General features: G+C 34.2%; 2 protein-coding genes across 2 annotated transcripts; one reads left to right on the top strand and one right to left on the bottom strand.

Moving 5' to 3' along the window:
* Positions 1 to 50: 50 nt before the first annotated feature.
* Positions 51 to 10,920, bottom strand: LOC117109354. Its single transcript, XM_033251660.1, has 8 exons — positions 10,776 to 10,920; positions 8,311 to 8,370; positions 6,982 to 7,449; positions 6,155 to 6,273; positions 5,542 to 5,621; positions 4,910 to 4,932; positions 2,478 to 2,534; positions 51 to 872 (listed from the first exon to the last, which is right to left on the bottom strand). Exons 1-8 carry the CDS (start codon positions 10,812 to 10,814, stop codon positions 663 to 665), a joined length of 1,056 nt encoding a protein of 351 aa, XP_033107551.1. The 5' UTR covers positions 10,815 to 10,920; the 3' UTR covers positions 51 to 662.
* Positions 10,921 to 12,269: 1,349 nt separating this feature from the next.
* Positions 12,270 to 20,316, top strand: LOC117109346 (protein misato homolog 1-like). The gene is made up of 13 exons (XM_033251647.1): positions 12,270 to 12,460; positions 14,205 to 14,297; positions 14,382 to 14,503; positions 14,997 to 15,072; positions 15,421 to 15,641; positions 16,165 to 16,282; positions 16,684 to 16,818; positions 17,036 to 17,188; positions 17,595 to 17,726; positions 18,048 to 18,229; positions 18,409 to 18,507; positions 19,136 to 19,251; positions 19,722 to 20,316. Exons 1-13 carry the CDS (start codon positions 12,383 to 12,385, stop codon positions 19,952 to 19,954), a joined length of 1,758 nt encoding a protein of 585 aa, XP_033107538.1. The 5' UTR covers positions 12,270 to 12,382; the 3' UTR covers positions 19,955 to 20,316.
* The last annotated feature ends 719 nt before the right edge of the window (positions 20,317 to 21,035 follow it).

The raw sequence follows: 21,035 nt of genomic DNA, 5'->3' as shown, positions 1-21,035 counted from the left end.
TCTGTCTCTTATACACATCTAGATGTGTATAAGAGACAGCCCCCCCACCACCCAATTTATAAAAATGGAGAAAAAAGGAAATTATATTCAAATTTAAGCTTGATGATGCCATTTCCAGTCATCTAGAAGTGCCATAATCATATATTTTTTTGCCTCAGCCCCAACCATGGTAGCGCTGAGGTAACTTCCCATAATGAGACTCGCTTACTGGGCCCCCTCTTCTATGAATTCCCGAATCTTCCCCTGCTGCCTTAACCCTGATAGTTATTCAAGCTAGTAAATTTCTACTTTTGTACTACTACTACTACTACTACTACTATCACTGTGTTATTACCAGCAATTAAAATCTATTTTGACATGTATTGAAATATACAACTTACACACTTTCACAATACTGTATACAATTTCTATTATTTTGATTTTGATGGTATATAAGTTACCCTGCGGTGTGGGTGTGATGGATTGCCCTGACTGGCATGGCTTAACGCCCACCCCTCTGCCATCAAAACTTCAATAACGGCATTCCCTTAGTTTTCACCATGGTGGTCCCCATGCCAATACCCTTGATGTGACAGCTGTGCTCATATGGAGCGCATTAAACATTTGCTTTACAACATTCTTGGTTTAAAACAATTTATAAAAACATTAAGCAAACTGAGCATTTAGCACCCACTCAACTCGCCTTTATATGATACGATGTTCTTATCTGTTTCAAAAATTTTAACTTCGTGCAAAATTTCTGGGTGAGGAAGATGAGCCAACATCTGGTTCCATATAAATATGCTCACGTTCTCTGTTGTACTCACGCGGGTCTTGAAGAACGCGACTTCCACATCCAGGTTTCGATGATCTAGAGGCTCCATTATAGCTTTCTATTACGAAAAAATATTTAAAAAAATCATTAGTACTATGTTGAAGAATTTTCACTAACTAAAATATATGCAAAGTTGTGTTGGGACCTTGGTATTCTACTTGGGCACTTTTAGTGCCTAATTTGTAATGAATGTTTTGGCTTCAATTTTGCCAAAACACCACACCACAACACATAAAATTAATATATGGTAGTTCAACACCATCAAGGGGCACACAAATACAAACAATAGGAATCGTATTGTAGTGTTTTCTGCCTATTGCATCTATTTTTTGTAGGCTTCATGTATTTGGAAACATGGATATGATGCTCAACATTTTAAACTCAATGTAATAATCCTACTGATTATTTCTTTACTAGGATGTTAAATAAAAGGTGGGAAAGATGCATTTTGCCACTAAAGTATGCTTCCCCCTGTTTTACCAAAGCTGGTATACACCCCTGCTTCCCAAACTTTTTTCTCTGGGACCCAATTTGTGATTCCCCAGCCAAGCGCAACCCATGTAATATTATGTCATAGTAAATTGCACATCAACCTTTATAAGAATTCCCAAAAATATGATGCTTCATGTTTTAAAAAATGACTATTTGACATTAGTATACAGCGATTATTGTTTACTAATGATCTCCCTTTTGAGAAACCAGTGGCGGATACAGGAATCGGTAACAGAGGGGGCCAAACGGAGAGGGTTTTCATAGATAGAGGGTCCACCTCAGCCCCACCATGGTTGTGGGTAAGATAAGAAATTTATGATTATGGCATTCTCAGATTGAATTTGAATATAATTATTGTTTTTCCATTATTTTTTTAATTGGAGGGTGGGGGCTGTCTTTTATACACATCTAGATGTGTATAAGAGACAGGTATATAATGTGTGTAAATGGACAAAAAATAAATAAATGAGTGCACATGAATCAGTGACATACACATTCATCGTGGTAATCGTCAAACATGTGAAATTACGGCAAACAATGCGACTGGGTACAGTCGGATCGACGCTTCGTCGCCGGGATTTGTTCATTATTATTTTTTAATCTAAAACAAAGCATGTCAACTATTGAATTTAATTAGGCCTACAGTAAGTCTCATCTTCATCTGTTTTGTTGCATTCCTCAAAATCTGGCCTAGGCCTACCTGGGTGGGCCTAGCCAAAAAAAATCGCGTCAGCTAGCCTTGGGCCTAGGCCTGCTCGACTTACTTAGGCCTTTTGGTTTTTAAGAGCTTTCACGAATACGGCGACCTCCCCCCCCCACCCCCGGGAAAACGGGGGGGGGGGGTTGGCACCCCACCCCTGGGAAAACGTGGAATGATCGCCGACCAGCACTTCAAAAAGCTGGTGACATCCCTGATGGTACGATAACTCATTTGTGGCTTGTGGCTTGTGACCGAGTTGACAGTGGTCGAGTTAGTTGTGGCCAGGTTGGCTTGTGGTCAAGTTGGCTTGTGGCCAAGTTGGCTTGTGGCCGAGTTTACTTGTGGCCGAGTTGAAAAACCTTCCAAACACACACACACACACAATTTACCATCTGAGCTATCACACACTATTGATTTCTTTTTTAATTAAAGCAAAAAAGAAAACAATCTCATAATGCATTGCTTACTCACCTGCATAATGTTCTTCAAGTCAACAAGATTTATCACCATTCCAGTCTTAGGATCCACCTTGTTGGAAAAAAAATGGACAAAATATGATGTGATGTACATGATCATCATAATCAAGTCTTGATGCAATCAAAGGTAGAACAAAAAAAGATACAAATATAACAACTTTAGCTGATTTCAGGAAAACAGAATTTTAAGTTGGTGTTTATTTTATTTGTTGGATGCATAACCACCTGTACAAACTTTCATGAACATTTTATTGATTACCTACAATGTAACTACAACCTTGTTACACAAACCATTTTTTATATACGGTTAATTGAACAGGTTGTAGAGTGATTGTGAAAGATAACACTAGCTTGTGCACAAGAGAGGGTTGTAGCTGAAGAAAACTATAAGGGCGTGATAGACATTTTTAGGGTGGGTGGGTGATATCATTAGTAAACTAAATAATAAGAGTGGATTTTAAGGATGGAAAAGTGAGTTAATAAGGGTGGGTGGAGGACCACAAAATTAGCTATAAACTGGGTAGAAAAAGGCTGGGTGGTCCAGCCCAACTCCACCCACCATAACTACATCTCTGCAAGTATTAGTCAAGTGAGCTTTCCATTTTTCATGCACTAATATGTGTATAAACAGCATTTGTATGAGTCAAGTGGTCTCAAATCTCACAGAAGTCACAGGAGTCTCCAGAAATCAGGACGGCCTCCTGAACTCCCGCAAGCAAGCAAGAATCTCCCAGAAAATAACCCATCTCCTCATGATTTTCTCTAATAATAACACAGAAAACTTGGCTCAACAAACAGTTGTTATTTTGCAAGGCCGTGAATACAAAAAAGAAAAAAACTAAGAAATAAAACCTAAAATTAACTAACAATTGTTTAACTACCATAAATCTCAACTACACTACATCTTAAACTAAACTTAACTATACTTTTACTGATTAACTGGAACACAGGACAAAAATACAGTAGTTTATGTAGGATACTACCACAATAGTGTTTACAAACATTCTGTTAAATGTATTTACAATGTCGCAATTATATGCTTTTTAAATAAAGACAGTTTCTTAACATTTTTTATATCATCGCAAATATGTGTTCCAAAGTTTTGCACCTGCAGTCAGTTTTAAGTTTTTGGCAATATAAATTCAGGTTTAGTTCTTATATCATAGTAATTATTTTTAAAGACATATCCGTTAGATAAATAATGAGGTGCAAGGTTATTCATAATCTTAAACATAGTGATGGCTTCATATAACATAACCTTTGGTCTTATTATCAATTGTCTCATGGAAGTCAGGGCCAGTGGTTATCACCATTGCCAGCAAACTAAAAGTGTTGAGAGCATTTTTAACCGACCTCCCGGAAATGATTTCTTCCACCTTGGGACCCCTGTCAGTCCAACACAATTTTGTTAAATTATGAAAAAAAATCAATTCATAACCACTTACAGGGCTGGAAATAGTGCACGACTGCGCAACTAGCAGTCGGTGGAAACACGATGTCCCGTAGGCAATTTTGGGGATAAAATTTTAAAAAATAAAGTGATGGGCTATATAATGTACAGATAGCATTTGGTTCTGCAGGCAATTTATCGAGACAAAATTCATGGTCGGAGGCACAAACATTCTTTTTCCAGGCCTGACCACTTATACACTAATATTGATTGTGACATCACAAAATCACTGACCCTCGACCTGTATGCCTCTTATTTGTGTGAAGCATATTCTTAAGTGTGCCTCTCATATTATCGATATCAATGAGGACAGCATTAAAACCTTGTTTAATGGCAGAATGTTTAATAAAAACAAGTGCATTATGGGAGAAGGAAGCCACACACACTGAATAAGAATTAAAACAATATTTTGTTAAATGCGAGAATGCTAGCCACTACAATACCTTTTTATCGAAGGTAAATTTAGCTAGTCTAGTGCATTAGACTACGCTGCTGCACCATCAGTTTGTGTGTGAAGGTTCCTACCTTACCTAGGCCTGGTCGCTGTCAGCCTAGTGGCGCTCAATGGCAGAGGATAGCTCGGTAGTAGAAACTGACACCTGATCTAGTTTACAAATTTTTCAATTTACGAATACGAAGGGGTACGTAAAATGTTTCTAAATATTAACATTTGTTAAAGTCTTGAAAATAAATGTAAATCAAGAATATACATTAAATTCTGTATATAATGACACCAATATCTCGATTTTACTAGAATTTACTGTACAACTTTGTTATCTTAACACACTGATATAAAACACACAGGATGAATAAGATACTGTCTATTGTAGTCTAAAGCTAAAACAATCAAATTCAATACTAGGGCTGCTTACTTAGCATATAAATTAGAGTCAGAAAATATGTTGCTCACCAAGTAACAATTTGTTCAATTAATAAAATAAAATATGCTCAATATCAAGTAATATTTTAAATCTTACCTTTCCTTTCAGAACAACTTCAACTGAAAAGATAAAAACAAAATTTTCATAAATATTTAATACACTTCAACTCCACATGTTTTATTGGGATGGTATACTTCATATAAAACTACAATAAAGCCTAATTAATATGTACAATTACGATTATGAGGAAAATTTGAAAATGTACATAATATTTAGGCTTACAATTTACATAATACATATCTTTCTATAAATAAAATGACCTTGATATTTTAGAGTGACCTATATTCTATTTGAACTTATCCACACACCTTATGGTTTCTGAAGCCACTCATTAAACATAAGACCTCAATTATAAAGCATCATTTAATTGGCAAAAGTATTTATTGCTGGTTTTGAATTTCACTTGATATATTTCATGTTTCCAATAAAAAATACAAATTCAGGCATATTATAACACTTGCAAAATTAAATACCAAAATAAATCGTTGAGTAGAAAATTGCATATCAAATAATAACAGCAGAGGATTACTATAAAAAGCTGCAGCTGCAGCTCTCAATAGCTAAATCGTCAAACCTTATCCTAAAGCTAAACTTTATGAAATATTTATAATTTTCAGTTCAGATTGTTTTTTAAATCCACTGCTATATCTTTATTGATTGTCTCATACCTGTGTAATTATGACCGTGTCCATTCGGATTGTTACACTTCCCATACACTTGCTTGTTTTCTTCATGTGTGAAGTAAATGCTACAAATAGAATAAAATATAAATTTGAATTTTAACCAAATCATAATTGGAACATATTAAAAACAAACAAGAAATCTGCAGGGACTGGTTATATTCACACAATGATGGAATACAATTGACTGACTAAACACCAGAATTCAGAGCCAAAGGCATCACCTTTCGGTTTCATTGCTCCTGTGTGCAATATTGTATGGCACGTGTGCATGTTTAAATTGTAGTACAGTTGAACTTGCCTAAGTTGAATCCAAATGGCATTGAAAAACTGCTCGACTTAAATAAAATTTGACTTGCAGATCGTTAATTAATGGAAAACACACCAATTTCACATGTAAAATTAAATCGACTTTGAAATTATTTGAGATAGGCAAAGTTGACTTAGGCAAGTTTTTCTGTATACTCTTCAGAAAAGAGTAGGGATGTGCCATGCATTATACTGACCTATCACCAAAAAAAGGACTCCACTGGAAATAAGTCTTTGAACTTTTGTGGGTTACCTTTGGTGCGTTCACACCGAATAAATCCATTGGACATACCTATGAAGTCTATGAGATGCGCAGAATTTTTCAACACGCCTCACATATGCAATGGGTACACTGGTCGTTTGTAGGTCCTCTAAGCTTATCTGAGCTGCCATTGCTGCAGACAATACAATCTAAAGAAAAGAACAATTATAATATGTTACATTGAAGGAAAGGAAAACATAAAGACCTTCTAAATTAAAAAATAAATATAATAATCTTCTACATAATTGCTTGTTTTTGGGTTTTTTTTTGTATATTTACTGTAAGACCTTGTATATTCTACAGTAAGTAAAATCTTGTATACTGTTTGTAAGATTTAATATGTTCATTTGGTGATTCTAAATATGCATAGATATAGTGATCATCATTTGTCAGAGACATAGAAATTTGTTTTGGTCCATGATCCAACAAAAATAAAGAAAAAAAAAACAACAGTTCTGTTCGTAACTTCAGCATCTATATTGTGTACCGCAAGCACTTAATATATTATTAATTCTTCATGCAGGTAAAGATTAAAATGCATAACAAGATATTTCTAACTTCCAAGCACAACAAATTGCATTAGTAAGCAGCTGAAATTCTTCAAGAAAGTGCGCAGAGAGATTTTCTTAAAATATTATTTTATCAGAAATTTATAAATATCGAACAACAAATGTTAAACACCAATTTCACATGCACTTAATAAATTAGATGATTGAAAGATAGATGATAGGGTAATTGTGATCAAAAGCCAATGAACGCAGCAGCATTGAATCAGCCACTAAGAGCACTGTAAATGACCTGATGCAATAAGAAATTTAAAATGTAATATTATAAAAGAATTATTGTTAAATGCTTACTTCTTCAGCGTTTTCAAATAAATGTTGATGTTCATCGTGTACTTTTTGCCTGCGAGCAATCTGTCGCGCGGTGCTTAGGTTATGGCGCTGGAGGAATCGTTGCACCCATGACGAGCGTGCTTTGAACATGTGTTCAGGGATGTTACGTTCCCTTGCAAACTCCATTGCCTTGTCGCGTATTTCTGAATACTTCACAGAAATCCCTTGGCCATCTAGGGTCTTTATCCATGCAACTAAGTCATCTTCGATGTCTGGATGTCGCATGGCATATCTAGTCGGGGAGTTTAAATTGGAGATGGCACCAGCTAGGGAGTGTCGCTTGCGCCATTTGCGAATCGAAGACTCAGGAACCTTGAACTCGCGTCCCGCAGCACAGTTCCCAACTTGTTTTGCTTTCTCGACTACTTTCAGCTTGAATGAGAGAGAATGAAATTCTCTTGTCTTTGGAGTTTGGACAGTGGGAGTTGCCTAGGAACATAAATAAAAACAACCAATGAGTGCATTTACATGAAAACCCAAACAACATAGCAACTATACATTGTTTTAATAAAACATTCAAATGTTAAGGCATTACCTTACATGCTGGGTTTACAGTAAGTGTAAATAATTGTGAAGCACTTAATGCTGTACAGTATAAGTCTATTTATGAGGCTTGTTGAAAGAAGTTGTGTTCAGTTATGAGAAAATCCAGATTTGTGCCTGGTTTTTTCCAGACTCGAACCCAGGAGCTTGAAATTAGAAGTCAGGCATGTGCCAGCACCACTCCACATCATATATTGAGCTTAGAATGGGAAGGTAGGGCAAGTTATATCTGCACCAGCACAGTTGTTCCACCATATAAAGTTCTGATAAATTAATGTGTAAAGGAAGCAATTCCAACAAATACTAGGCAAGACATTTTTTATACCTTGTGTAGCAAACCTCTACAAAACTGGTCAGAAGAGGGCAGTATAAAATTGTTTTCCTCATTATTTTAGGAAAACAGTTTTCCTTAAATTATTTAGGTAGATAATTGATTCATAGAATTACATTTCAGTTTTAAGGAAAAAAAGGTTTTTTTTTTTTTTTTTTTTTTTTTCATGTTTGGTAGCAATAAATAAATTATAAAAAAAATGATAGATTTCCATTTTTCACAGTGTCTGTTGCACTAACAGACCAACAATATAATTTTATATTTATAGAATTTGAAATCATCATATCGGCAGGTTCACGAAACATGGAATAACAAAAGTCTTGCCTTAGATAGTACTAGTAACTTTAAAAAAAACTTAAATCAAGGGTGACACCCGTGCATGAAAATTAATGAAAAAATAGTATACTGTACAGTACCTCTGCTGCAGCATTTTCTAGAGCGACGTCAGCAACCACGACAGTTGTCTCAGGATCAATCTATGAAAGACAGAAGCAATGTAAAATGAGAGAATTTATTTGGTGAATTGGGACTAAATTACAGTACTTTATTTTTCTATCTGAACTATAGTACTAACATTTATTATATAAATTTATTGTTTATTATATTCAAGTTTAGAGGTTTGGCTATAATTCACAATTTTTAGACCTTAATTAATCATTAGGTATTATCAAAGAATAACATTGTTAAGTACAGTGTAGTATTATGCACTGTGGTATGTAAAGTCAAAGATAATAAATAGCAGAAGGTAGAGCGGCTTTCCAATAAAGTGGAACATCCGTTCGAAAGACATTGAGGATACACAGAGAGCAATTATACCCCATCCGCGTGGCGGTGCTATATAGTAATAATAAAGGCGCTGCTCTGGTTCGTTTCTTCCTGTAGTGAAATGCTCAAATTTTACCCCATTCGCAGGAGGGCGGATGTTCCATCAATTTTAATACAAATACGCGGAGCAGCTCATTTTTCTGCTATTTAAGTTCTTTGGATAAAGTCTACTAAGCTTAGGCCTACATTAGCAGTGTTCATGCCTTCTTGAATCCTTGCAGTATGCTATTGCCAATTATATCAAAATTTGAATTTTCATGATTAAACTGTACAAAAAAAGCAAAGATACAGTACTTCATTCGAAAAATCCTTGAATAGCAAGGTAAAAATGTTGTATACCAATCTTCCAAATTATGCAACCCTCATAAAAGCAACAAACTGAACGTTTTTATAGGAATATTCTAGACCCTATTTTAAAGACTCAAGGAACAAATTTAGATGTACAGTAGGCCTACGGCCAGGCAGGCCACCCAGGCCTCCTCCTACTACTACTAGGCCATAGCCTAGCCTAGTTATGAAATCATCTATTATTCACATTTTTTCATTAGCAACAACTTGGCAACAACATGCATTTATAGCAGAGCAGTTATGCAATAAAGCGTTTGATTTTAACCCATTAAATATCTTTATAATGAACAATGTTCCCTGATTAGATTTTTTTCGGACTTTTAGTATGTTATTATTTGTATATTTCAGGAACGGATTCCGTAAAATATTTATGTTAAAATTACTTCTGTGTTCATTATAATTCTGTCTAAAGATTGAATGGTTCGACTATAAAGCTAACTCAGCATAAAACTGAAAAACACTCAGATTTTGGATTGATTCTTCGAATAGTTAACCCTTGTTAATCCTAAAATGACTTAGTTTATTATAATCCTCAATCATTTATTAATTAATATCTGTTAAAATTAGAATTAGCGAATTTTGGCCAATTTATGGAAAATGAAGTTGAAATATACTATACTTTTAAAGGTCATGTAAATGTTCCATTAAATTCTAAACTTTTTTTGGTGGAAAATATTAATACGGTATGTTTGATATTTTATGAGAGACAAATGTATCAGCTTCAAAATGGAAACGATTGCGCAGCCATAATGACTGACTGTATGTAGTGCATATCGAGAAAAGAAGGTGCTCTACATTTTGCCATGTTCAATTTTTTGGTAAATTATGACTGCTGAAAATTTGATGGCGGGGAACACATTGGACTTCAAAGGCATTGCGCAAACGTTCTTCAAGCGCTGCGGCAGCTTTGATCTTCGTTCATTTGCATAGCACTGTGTGCGCGTAGCTTTTTCAAGCGATCTCCTTCTCAATAATACCTCCATGGTTTAATTAAACGCGTACTGCAAGAGCAAAAATCAGCATACGCTAAATGTAAATACGCACACGTATACTGATCATATCACTATAGCAACTGATGACTGCTACAACAGTTGGTTATCAAAAACTAAAATTAAAAGAGGGCGATTGACCTATAAAGCAATTAGAATATAGTAGAGCATGCATCGTACACTAATGGAAAATTATTATACTTAGGATAGATTTAATGCATCCAAAAATTTCCTTCGGGGCTTGCAGGCCCTCAGGAATTTTTTTCAAGCATTAAATCTAACCTTTGTATAATAATTTTCCTATACTAGGCCTTGTACTATGCGGAGCTTTACTAATTGCTTCCTTTAACTTTTATTAACGCGATAAGGATAAGGCGCTAGGACCTGCCTAAGATAGGCCTACCTTAGGCCTAGTCTTGTCTATCCTAGGCCCTAACCTAATAATTAATCTAGCCTAGGCTAGGCTAGGCCTACACAAATAAAAAACATCATAGAAATATGACTTTGGAAGGTGACCAGCAGACTAACCAACCTAAAAAATGATGGATGTCTTTATTTACTGAAAGATTTTGAAGAAGGCAAAACCAAGACAAGCCTTCTCTGAAAATAAATTAACATAAATGTGTATAATCTACGTTATAAAATACTCCTATATGGGTTACAGCTGCAAGCATCACAACAGCCTAAAATGAAACGATTTTCTATTATGAGTAACATACTTGTATCGGCTTTTCGGGTATAACTTCTTCGTCCGCCATACTGTTCCTTTATAAAAGCGCCAGAACACCCGATAGGACGTGAACACAATAATGGCGCAGTAATGTATTTGCCGAGAGGTGAAGCTTTTTTTAATGAACAAGCTCACTTGAGTGCTAAATCGTCATCGTGGTTACAGTAAGTATAGAGGGCAGCAGATAGGTTTTCTTTTAATTATCAATTAAAATGGCAAGCTTTCACCGCATTAAATTCTTACAAAATCAAATTAAATGTAAGAGTAAATCAACGCTAAAATCTTGTGGTATGATTTTAATTCAATTTTTATATTACATGTATTAAACTGTTATTAGTTACGGTACACTTTCATACCTTCTAATAGGTTGTAAAGACAGCAGAGCCCGGGTTGATGCTTACGCGGATCGTGTATTTTGTAAAAATGTTAAATTGTGAAAATGTAAATTGCTAATTTTCCTTTTTTGCATTACTCAGGGCTGAGTTAATTTACCATGTTTTGAATAACTGAAGACCCTTTATAACAAACGAACAGCATTACAGATATATGGTTAATGAATTAATAAAATGCCTAACTTAACTAGCAGCTTTCCTTTCATAAAGTTACTTTTTAGTATTTTTGTGTTTTGAAATAAACATTATACATGCAACTTTTTCTTTCATTTTTTTAGTTTTGTTTTTCTATTATTGATTAGTGTAATGTAATTTCGTGTACTTCAATTTCTTATTTTATTATAACCTTTGTATATCTTTTCATAACATGTAGTAAGTTAATGAAATTAATTATCACTTTACTTTGTATTTTTTAATTGTCAAATAAATTTGTATGAACTTGTATATATGTTGAGTCAAAACAAGATTAAAATAAAATCAAATAAAGTAGTCGCAATACCTGTAGATTGAATCATAGAAGTAAATTGAATGAACACTGCAACAGAACTCTCCGAAATGATGTGTATTTTTACTTAAATTTACTATAATTAATTCAAAACCAATAGTTTACTGTAATATAAATACCTATGAGATGTACAATACATGATAATTTTTTTTAAAAGGTACATAGTCGTATAAATATATATGACCAACAAAAATTTAATACAATTCGTCCTCCAATTCGATCGAGACTGCGTACCTCAAATACGAAACCTCAATATAAAGACCACGGGCTAGAAGTGGTCTCCAAACATAATTAGAGGGTAACCGAACCTGAAACCTCTCAATGAAGACCGAAGCTAAATGTGGTCCCTAAAAGACAACATGGGGCAACCTTTCATCTTTTTCAATTTTCTCTTTCATTAATCAATATAGCAATGACTATTTCCACCCCTGATGTATCTATTCATTTACAAAACACTTCAAAACATGAATATTTCAACCCGTCCTTCTTCTTTAATTTATCTTAAATTACTGTATTAGTTACAAAAAAGTTTCCGCCCTCTAGAAAATTTAGTCTACACAGTATGGACGTCGTAAATACAATCTCAATCTAACTGAGCTGGATATATGAGCCTAGCATAAAAACATAATATTACCTGGATTCATTTATACAGTAATTTATTTCCCGTTCGCTAACATTTGTATATTACTGATTTTAAGAATGGGCCCAAGGGAATTGATAACTATACAATGCGGTCACTTTTCTAATTTCGTTGGAACGCATTTTTGGAATATACAGGTAATGTTTATTCGTGGAATCTTTATACTACTAAGGCTAGGCCTAGCTAGCTAGGCCCTTGCTAGGCCTGCCCGTTCTTGTTGAGATGACCCCCGGCGTTAAAACACGACGTGAAAAAGCCGTTTTTCTACCCTAAATCTGTAAACATTTCTAGTCCTCCTAGGCTTAGAGTAATTCGATAGTATTAATAGTGTTTGATCGTTTCGCCTCTTTCGTTTTTACCCGTTTTTCCCATGCCGTTTTTGAGTCATTTAATTAATAATATCTGAAGCTTAAATAAATTGTTAGCTGCCCTTGTAGTCAAATCAATCAACTGGATGAACGTATCTTAAAAATAGAATTCAGACCGTGAAAATTAATAATTCTGTTTCTGATCAAATGGCCAATAATACGGGAGTGCCTTTAAGGAAGCCCTTTTGGCCCATTGTTCTTTTTGTGCCAATTGCTGTTAAAAAAAGCCTCCTTTTACAATATGCAGATGACAGTGCTTTAATTTTTTTTTTGGCATACCATGGTAAAACCGAACTTATTGTCTTAGGTTCCAATTATAAAGTTAAAGAATTGATAAATATGAGTATAATTTTTTTATAGAGACAAGCTAGATTATAAATGTAAAAAATCTAGCTTTCCTTAGTGTTACAAAAAACTTAAAAATTGCACAAAACATTGAACATGTTGAATATAAACATTAGAGCAAAAACTAAGACTCAGTCACATGTACAATATATATTATGATCTGTGCCCTGATTATTTACATCATTACTTCACAAAGCTTTCAAACCTTCATCACCACCGAACCAGAGCAGTAGGACAAATTTTTCAAAGTGTCAGGCAAGATCTGATCTACATTTTATAGGTACGAAAGACTGGAATAGCTTGCTTGAGCCTATCAAATGCACCAGTAATCGTACTGCTTTCATAAAGTTGGTAAAGGATCACCTTCTCTCACATTTATCATCTGTTGTAGATTAGCTAACATTTTCTCAGATTTATTTGTATTTATTTCATATTATTTGCTGCATTTTAGCTTTTAACTTTACTACATTGAATTTGTAATTTAATTTCCAGCTTAGTGTGAGGGACCCTTATAGGGGTATCCCAATATCTCCATTCAGTTTTTTGACATGTTTTATTTTTCTGTTTTGCATGAAGTTGAGGTATTTAATAAATAAATCAAATCAAAATCCAAACCTACTACTAGAGTGTGCCCGCAATAAATAAACAAATACTAGGCACTCTTCCACTAGGTAAATACCCACCACCAGACCACACTTATGCATACAGGAGTTTACATAAAATCGCTACATTGTTGCTGTAGAGTTTCACTGCAATATTTGCACACATTGTATCACTGCGTCGTATGACCGTCGCACTACGAAGCCAACTTCGCTCCGTGTGAGCTCTAGACCACGCAATGCCGCCTTCTGATTGTCAGCGGTCGTCTGAACGGATCATCATTACATATGATCATGTTGCGTCGTCGCGTTCTTCATAGAATTGTGTCAGCAGATGACAGTCGGGCTCAGCGAGTGCCTGGCTTTACTCAATCCAGAAGGCACCCCGAATCAACCGACTAATTGGCATCTCCAAAAGCTGTTGACGATGTATAATGATTTCACCAAAAACTGTAAAATAAGAGATAAAATTTTATAAAATAACTAATAAGACTCTAATAATTTTAAATCCAATAAAACAAAATATGTTATATTAATATATAATATTATTGACCCATTTCTGCTTCTAGGAATCAACATTCTGTTATGACATCAACCAGGCGTCATCTAGGGTGAAAGAAATTGACCATGATGTGCTGTATAGGGAAGGCAAGACAATTATGGTAAGTTGGCAATTATTTTTATATTCTTATTGTTTATTTATGAGACTAATGCTAATGATTTTTTCTTGTTTATTGTATTTGTAGAATGAAGTGACCTACACCCCTCGTCTAATTGCAATAGACTTGAAGGGCAGTCTGAAAACTCTGAGCGTTGAGGGCATCCTTTATGATTGCAACACAGTTGAAGAGTCAGCTGATGTTAGATGGTATTGTTGAACAACAGAACAAGATAATGATTATCTAATTCAGTATTCTATTAATCCAAACAAATGTGTTGTCCAAGTACAAACATTTTTGTAAGGCAGGGTTGGTCAGTTAGGAATTGATTTTTTTTATCTTGGCCTTTGCCTAATTATTCATTGCCATTTATTGTTCACCCCATACATTGGTTGGTAAAATGGGAACCACAGGACTATAATCAATAGATTAGATATCAAATATATTGTAAAAGCTTTAAAAAGTTGCCTTTCCAAAACATTATATTAACGTTATAGAGGTATTTTATCCTCCCCTTTATAGGTAAATAATATATATATATATATCTTTATTTGTTACAAAAGGAAAAGCTAACACTAGATTTTCAATATTTTGGGTTAGTTTGGACTTCATAAATTTATATTAGGTGTTTGAACTATAAGTTAAATTGTACCATATTAGCTTACATTACTTTTTATCGATATCTTACTTCAATATTTTTAGGGCAGGCGATGTGACCCTACATAAAGCTGGCTCACTTCCGAAAAACCAGTTCCTGATAGATCTAGAAAAACAGGATGTAAGTGCTATTTTACCAGGTCAAGATGAACTGCAGGGGAGATTGATGGGGGATTTTGCTGGGTGGGCATGGGAAAGGAATGCTGGGCTAAAGGAGAGATGGGGACACAGGAGAGGGATGTTGAACCATGGGATGCGTAAGGCACAGATAGGTGGTGGGAAACTTTGTCTGGGTTGCATAGGAGCAGGATGATAGAGCATTTGGCCACCCTCAAGGGAGGTATGAGAAACAAGGGCTGGCAGGGGCACAGGAGAAGAATGAGAAAGCATAAATTATTATTTTCAACATAATTTTATAGGATATAAATCAAAAGTACTTCTTAAAATATTTTTTAAATTTATTTTCTAGGAACTTTTTGGGGGCACAACAAGCAATGAAGAAGACAACTCCTCCCAAGAGGCGGACACAACTGAAATGGATGAAGATAAAATGAATGAAGAACTAATGGAGCTTGGCATTGAGGAAAAAGTATACGATCTTGATGATTCTGTTGAAGTATGGTCTGATTTTCTTCGATGTCATCTTCATCCCAAATCTGTAGCTGTTATCAAAGAATATACACATGAAAGGTTAATAAACCATTTTTTAATAATTAATAAATATTAACTGTTATATAAAGCAGGTTATCGTGATTTCCAGTAAGGCCTTTACCTTGATGTGATGAGTTCAACCACATGCTAACCATTCTGGCCTACTACACCTAGATAATATTTACAAGCTACTATTATTATATTTATTATTATATTAAATGCTTGCGATACTCCATGTAGATAGTTCTGAAAAGAACTGTTGTTTTGTTGAGAATGTCTTGAGTTTTTGATTGAGTTGCTTCAATTGGCATCGGGGGAATAATATCTCCCGATGACGATTGAAGCAACTTAATCAAAACGTCAAGATATTCTCAACCAAACAACAGTTCTTTCAACTATCTACATGGAGTACCGCAAGCATTATATATTATTACTTCTCTATGCAAAGCTTCAAACAATATTTTTATTGTTGTTATTATTAATATTATTGTTTTTTTAATTTTTATTATTATTATTACTGTATTATTATTATTATTATTAATATTTTTATTATATTTCTCAGTGAGTTGGAGCCATTTGAGATATTTAGTCAAGGGATGAATTTATGGAAGGATGGAAAAGTGTCTGATCAGATGGAGGATCGTCTGCATTTCTACACAGAGGAGTGTGATCATCTACAGGTATTGTAACTTACACATTTACCTATTCATAGGTATTCCAATTAAACACCTTCTACTATCTAATGAAAATGTCACAGGGTCTCTAAGCACTGTATATCATAATTATGTACTAAGAGTGGAGTGGAATACCTTGGTGGGTAAGGTGCTTGCCTTTCAATCCCAGGGTTCTGGGTTCAATTCCTGTCATGGCAACATTATTTTTTCTCACAACCAAAAGAACTCCATCCAAGAAACAGGCTGGGAAAAGAAAGCTTATCAACAAACCTGCTAAGAAAAAAATAAGATATGACAGAGACAGAACTCTAATGTATGCCTCTGTTCACTAGTATTGTAATAACACACCTTTACCGATTCACTAGTATTGTATTAATTATTTACTGGTGGTTCCTCTTTTGTATCAGGGTTTTCAGGTGTTGGTGGACTTCTACAATGGCTTCTCTGGCTTTGGAAGTGGTCTGCTCGAGAGTCTTTCTGATGAGTATGGGAGCAAAGGAATCATCACAGTTGGTGTGTCGCCCTCTCAATTTCCCGAAGGGGTAAAGTGAACACTCAAGCCCATCAAAATAAAAAAATTGTTGAACGGCTTCATTATTAGTCATCAACAATATTGAAATAACTTAAACTTGTCAATGCTATAGATATTGTAAAATGTAAATTAGTATTACCAAGCTATTAATTAAAGCTTTAATAAGACAAATGAGGCTAAATCTTAATAAATTTATTAATAACATAAATAATTTTTTATTTCTTTAGATTCCTAAACATGATAGTCAACATACAATAAATGCAGCGCTAGCTTTTCAGAATTTAGCAGAGTCCAGCTCGCTTTTCACACCGGTGTCTTTAGCAGAAACTCTTTGGAGAAAACCAGGACCACCTATTAACTTCCAAAATTTAGTATATAAGGTAATAAAACAAGCTGAACAGTAACAATAATACTAATGTGGCGGTATTATGCAGAATGCTTCCCATTTTTATCCTGTTATTGGAAGTAATACACAACACACAGCCTGGAACCCTGGCAACTACCTTTACCCTAACAGGAATGAAACTACCCATTTGTACTGCTGGGTAGAGAGATAAACATGAATAAAGTGTCAAGTGTACAAGGACACAATTTGTGGCGATGGTTATGATAGTGGTGACGATGGTGATGGTTGTTTTAGTGGTGGTGATGATGATGATAATGATAATAACAATGATAGTGATGAGACAGTGATTATGATAGTGATCATAAATGATATTAATAATGATAATGAAAATCATAATCCTTTGATAATGATGATAGAATTAATATTATACATATTTTCAGCCAAACTTAAATTACCATACAAGTGCAATATTAGCCAGTGTGTTAGACACAGCTACACTCTCGCTTCGACTAGAGGGCGCTTCATATCCTTTGTACCAACTGACTGATGCATTATCTACAATGGGAAGAAAGGTAATTCTATAAAAGTTTTTGTTTTTATGTCATCATTTACAGTGAACCACCCTGATACCTAATAAAAATTTGAGCTAATACATATTTACAGTATTTAATACAATAATATTAATCAAATTTCTATTTATTAATTTCATTGACATAATATTTACCTGATTATTTGTCTAATAAAATCCAAATCTTAATGGTATGTGTCTCTTACCACCACATAATTCTAAAATGTTATTAATAATAATATTAATAATTTTAGTAATAATAGTAATTCATAAATCATTGAAAATATAGCTGTCACATAATTACATTTATATTTTATTGTATTAGGTTGCCACACTGAACGCATCATTTCCTTTTGCGATGACCCAAGATCAAGCATTGTCCTCAGTGTTTTGTAACCATGGTGATAGACCCTTCTGGAAGTGTCTGACTCCTCATTCAAATCAAAATCTAGCTCCATTTGTTCAATCTGTTCTTCTTCGCGGCGTCTCAGAAAGGAAGCTTAACATGTAAGAAAATGTTTCTTTTTACATATTTTGGTACTGTTTTAATTGTAGCCTTCCCAATACTCCTTAACAACCAACCTTTATGTCTTCTTCCCATTAACATTTGGGTACTTTGGTACATTTCACACCTGTCATTAGCATGCCTATTAGCATATGTAGTGATAAATTTAATTCATTTGCAGAAGAAATAATGGTATTCCAAAGACCAGCTTGGATGCATGTTCAACAACTGAGGATATGCTACAAATGTATTTAATGGGCGCCTACTCAAGAACACGCAAGTAAGTTTAACATGCAAATCGTAACCTACATTAAAGGTCCACTGATAATATAGCACAAGACAAGCTCTGAAGAAACTGATGCAACCATCGAGTGTAAAATGGCTGCACAAGCGGCTCTCTGAAATGGAAATGTGCCGCTTTCAAAATGACAGTATTAATTTCTCAAACTAATTGTTCATTATAGTTACTATAAAATATAAGGCCAAAAAAAAAAATTATTATGTTGGCCACGACCGACCGACTTAAATTTTACGAAATTCGCGGTCGGCATTTTAGATTTTTTTTTTTTTTTTGGACTACAAGGAACAATATTTTTTTTTTCATGAGCTAATAAGGCTGGAATAGCCTTGGGCCAAGGCCTAGCCTATTTTGGTGCGTGGTATGCAATATGAATCCAAAATTTTTGTACTATTGGTGTATTTTCTATTTTTTTTAAGTGGAAACACATTCTTGGTTAACATCCAAATTGTGGCCAATACAAAAAATTATTTTTTTTTGGCCTAATATTGATACACCATACTTTAAGAGAAAATTATGGTCTCTAACAATACATCTAAAATTTCTATCCCTCTTTATTCAGACAATGGTGGATTAAATCGTCTTGTTTATGGTTTTTCTTTGTTTTCAGCTCTGGAAAAGTAGTGACAGAACCATCAAAAGTTGCTACCCCCTATCCTAGAATATTTCCACCAACTTTGGATAAAGATGGATTTACCTTCAGCCCTGGGCAAGAGAAGCCAGAAGGTGTGTTTTTAGTTTTAAAGAGTTTATGTTGTTGCCATAAAGAATGTCAGCATTTTAACAATTGATAAATGCCATTAAGGTTATGCTGAACAAAAGTGAGATCCATGGGTCCCTAGTCCAAATGCTGATTTTGTTTTTGTTAAAATGTTAACTTACAAATTACAATGGTTCTTAAGCTTAATGATAATACATACTTGCTTATTAATATGAGGCAGTGTATTATAGTACACAGTGGATGAGCTTCTGTGTACATAGTACCCTTCTTGAGGTGAAGAACAAGTATCTAAAATGCTAGTTTTGCTTTTCATACTGATGTACAGTATAATCTTTCATCTTTCAAAAGCAATTTCTGTGGCACTTGAGACTCAAATTTACTCCAAATTAGTGTTTGGGAACTTGACACAGACATTAGAAGGAAAGGTAATCATGAAATTATTATTATAATACAAACTCATATTTTTATTTTATAGTTACGAGGAGTGTTCCCATGGTAACCTCTATCCAATCAACACCAGGCTTACAGACAACCTTGGAAACTCTTCACAAGGAAGCAAAAAAATTGGACATCAAGAAATTTAACACTTACGAACAATATGGACTCGAATCAGATGATTATAACGAAAGCCTCGAGAAGTTGATTGACCTCTGCAGATGCTACTCTACGCAATCATTCAATAGCGACTCCTCTTCAGATGAGGATTAGGATTATGGATTATTACATTTCATTTTAATCGCTAGTGTATGAATTCACCTAAAAGCGCTTTTACCTGAGAAAATATTTTTTTCAGTTGAGTTGAAGGTTGGGATGCTAGCTCATTGGTTTATTTTATAGTTGAATGTGAACTCAAGATAGGAACCACTTAGATCACATACATGCTGGATCTGACCTAGGAATATCTTGGGATAGAACCAGCAAATCAGAACAGAGTGTTTAAGCCCCAGCAACTAATAAATGTAGTGTATACTGGCATAACAAAAATGTGATCCGCTGTTGGAATGCGATAACCATATTACTAATATTTTTTATTTAATATTTATAATTTGAATAAACATTTTGATATATGTTGTGGCTTCTTTTATCTTTGCTGATGTAAAATACAAAATGAACCCAAATGGTTTTGCAAAAAATGAATGCTGTTCTGTTACATTCATTTTTTATTTTTTACTTATAGGTTTAGAAATTTTGATCAAGCAATTTCTGCTACTTTTTTTTTTAAATTAATGTTTATTCTGTTACATTCATTTTTATATTTTTTACTTATAGGTTTAGAAGTTTTGATCAACCAATGCTGCTACTGTATTTTTTAAATTAATGTTTATTTCAAAAAACTAACTTAAGGTAGAATTCTTTCCCCTAGTGTTTGCAAGTGCAATATTCTAACTACTGTAATATCTAAGGTCTATATTTTAGTGGTTGTAGATTTTATGCTTGAATTCATTAAAGCTTATTTGTATATTTTTTTAGGTCATAGAATTATTTAACAATATTAGATGCAACTCAAACGTATTGACCATTGACAGTAAAAAATGTTTGCGAGTTTATTCTCTGCATGCACTCTTACATTTAAAATTCCTAGCACAGTGGCATTCTTGCATAAAATTTTTGTTATTTTGATAGACAAAAATATTTGGACTCGCCAAAAAAGATAATTCTCCAATGTAATTTATAAGCTACCTCTTATATTAAATGACCATTCAATGTAGCAAGCATCATCAACAAAAAAAAGTACAGTACTGATTGTCTGCTTCTTGAAATGTGAAGTATCTGCCTCTTATACACATCT

The sequence above is a fragment of the Anneissia japonica genome, unplaced genomic scaffold (genome assembly GCF_011630105.1).
Source record: "Anneissia japonica isolate Jap-2015-1 unplaced genomic scaffold, ASM1163010v1 scaffold288010_len917306_cov203, whole genome shotgun sequence".
NCBI classification, from domain to species: Eukaryota; Metazoa; Echinodermata; class Crinoidea; order Comatulida; family Comatulidae; genus Anneissia; species Anneissia japonica.
Note: the sequence above shows the minus strand (reverse complement) of the source record. Positions and strands in the feature narration are given on the sequence as shown.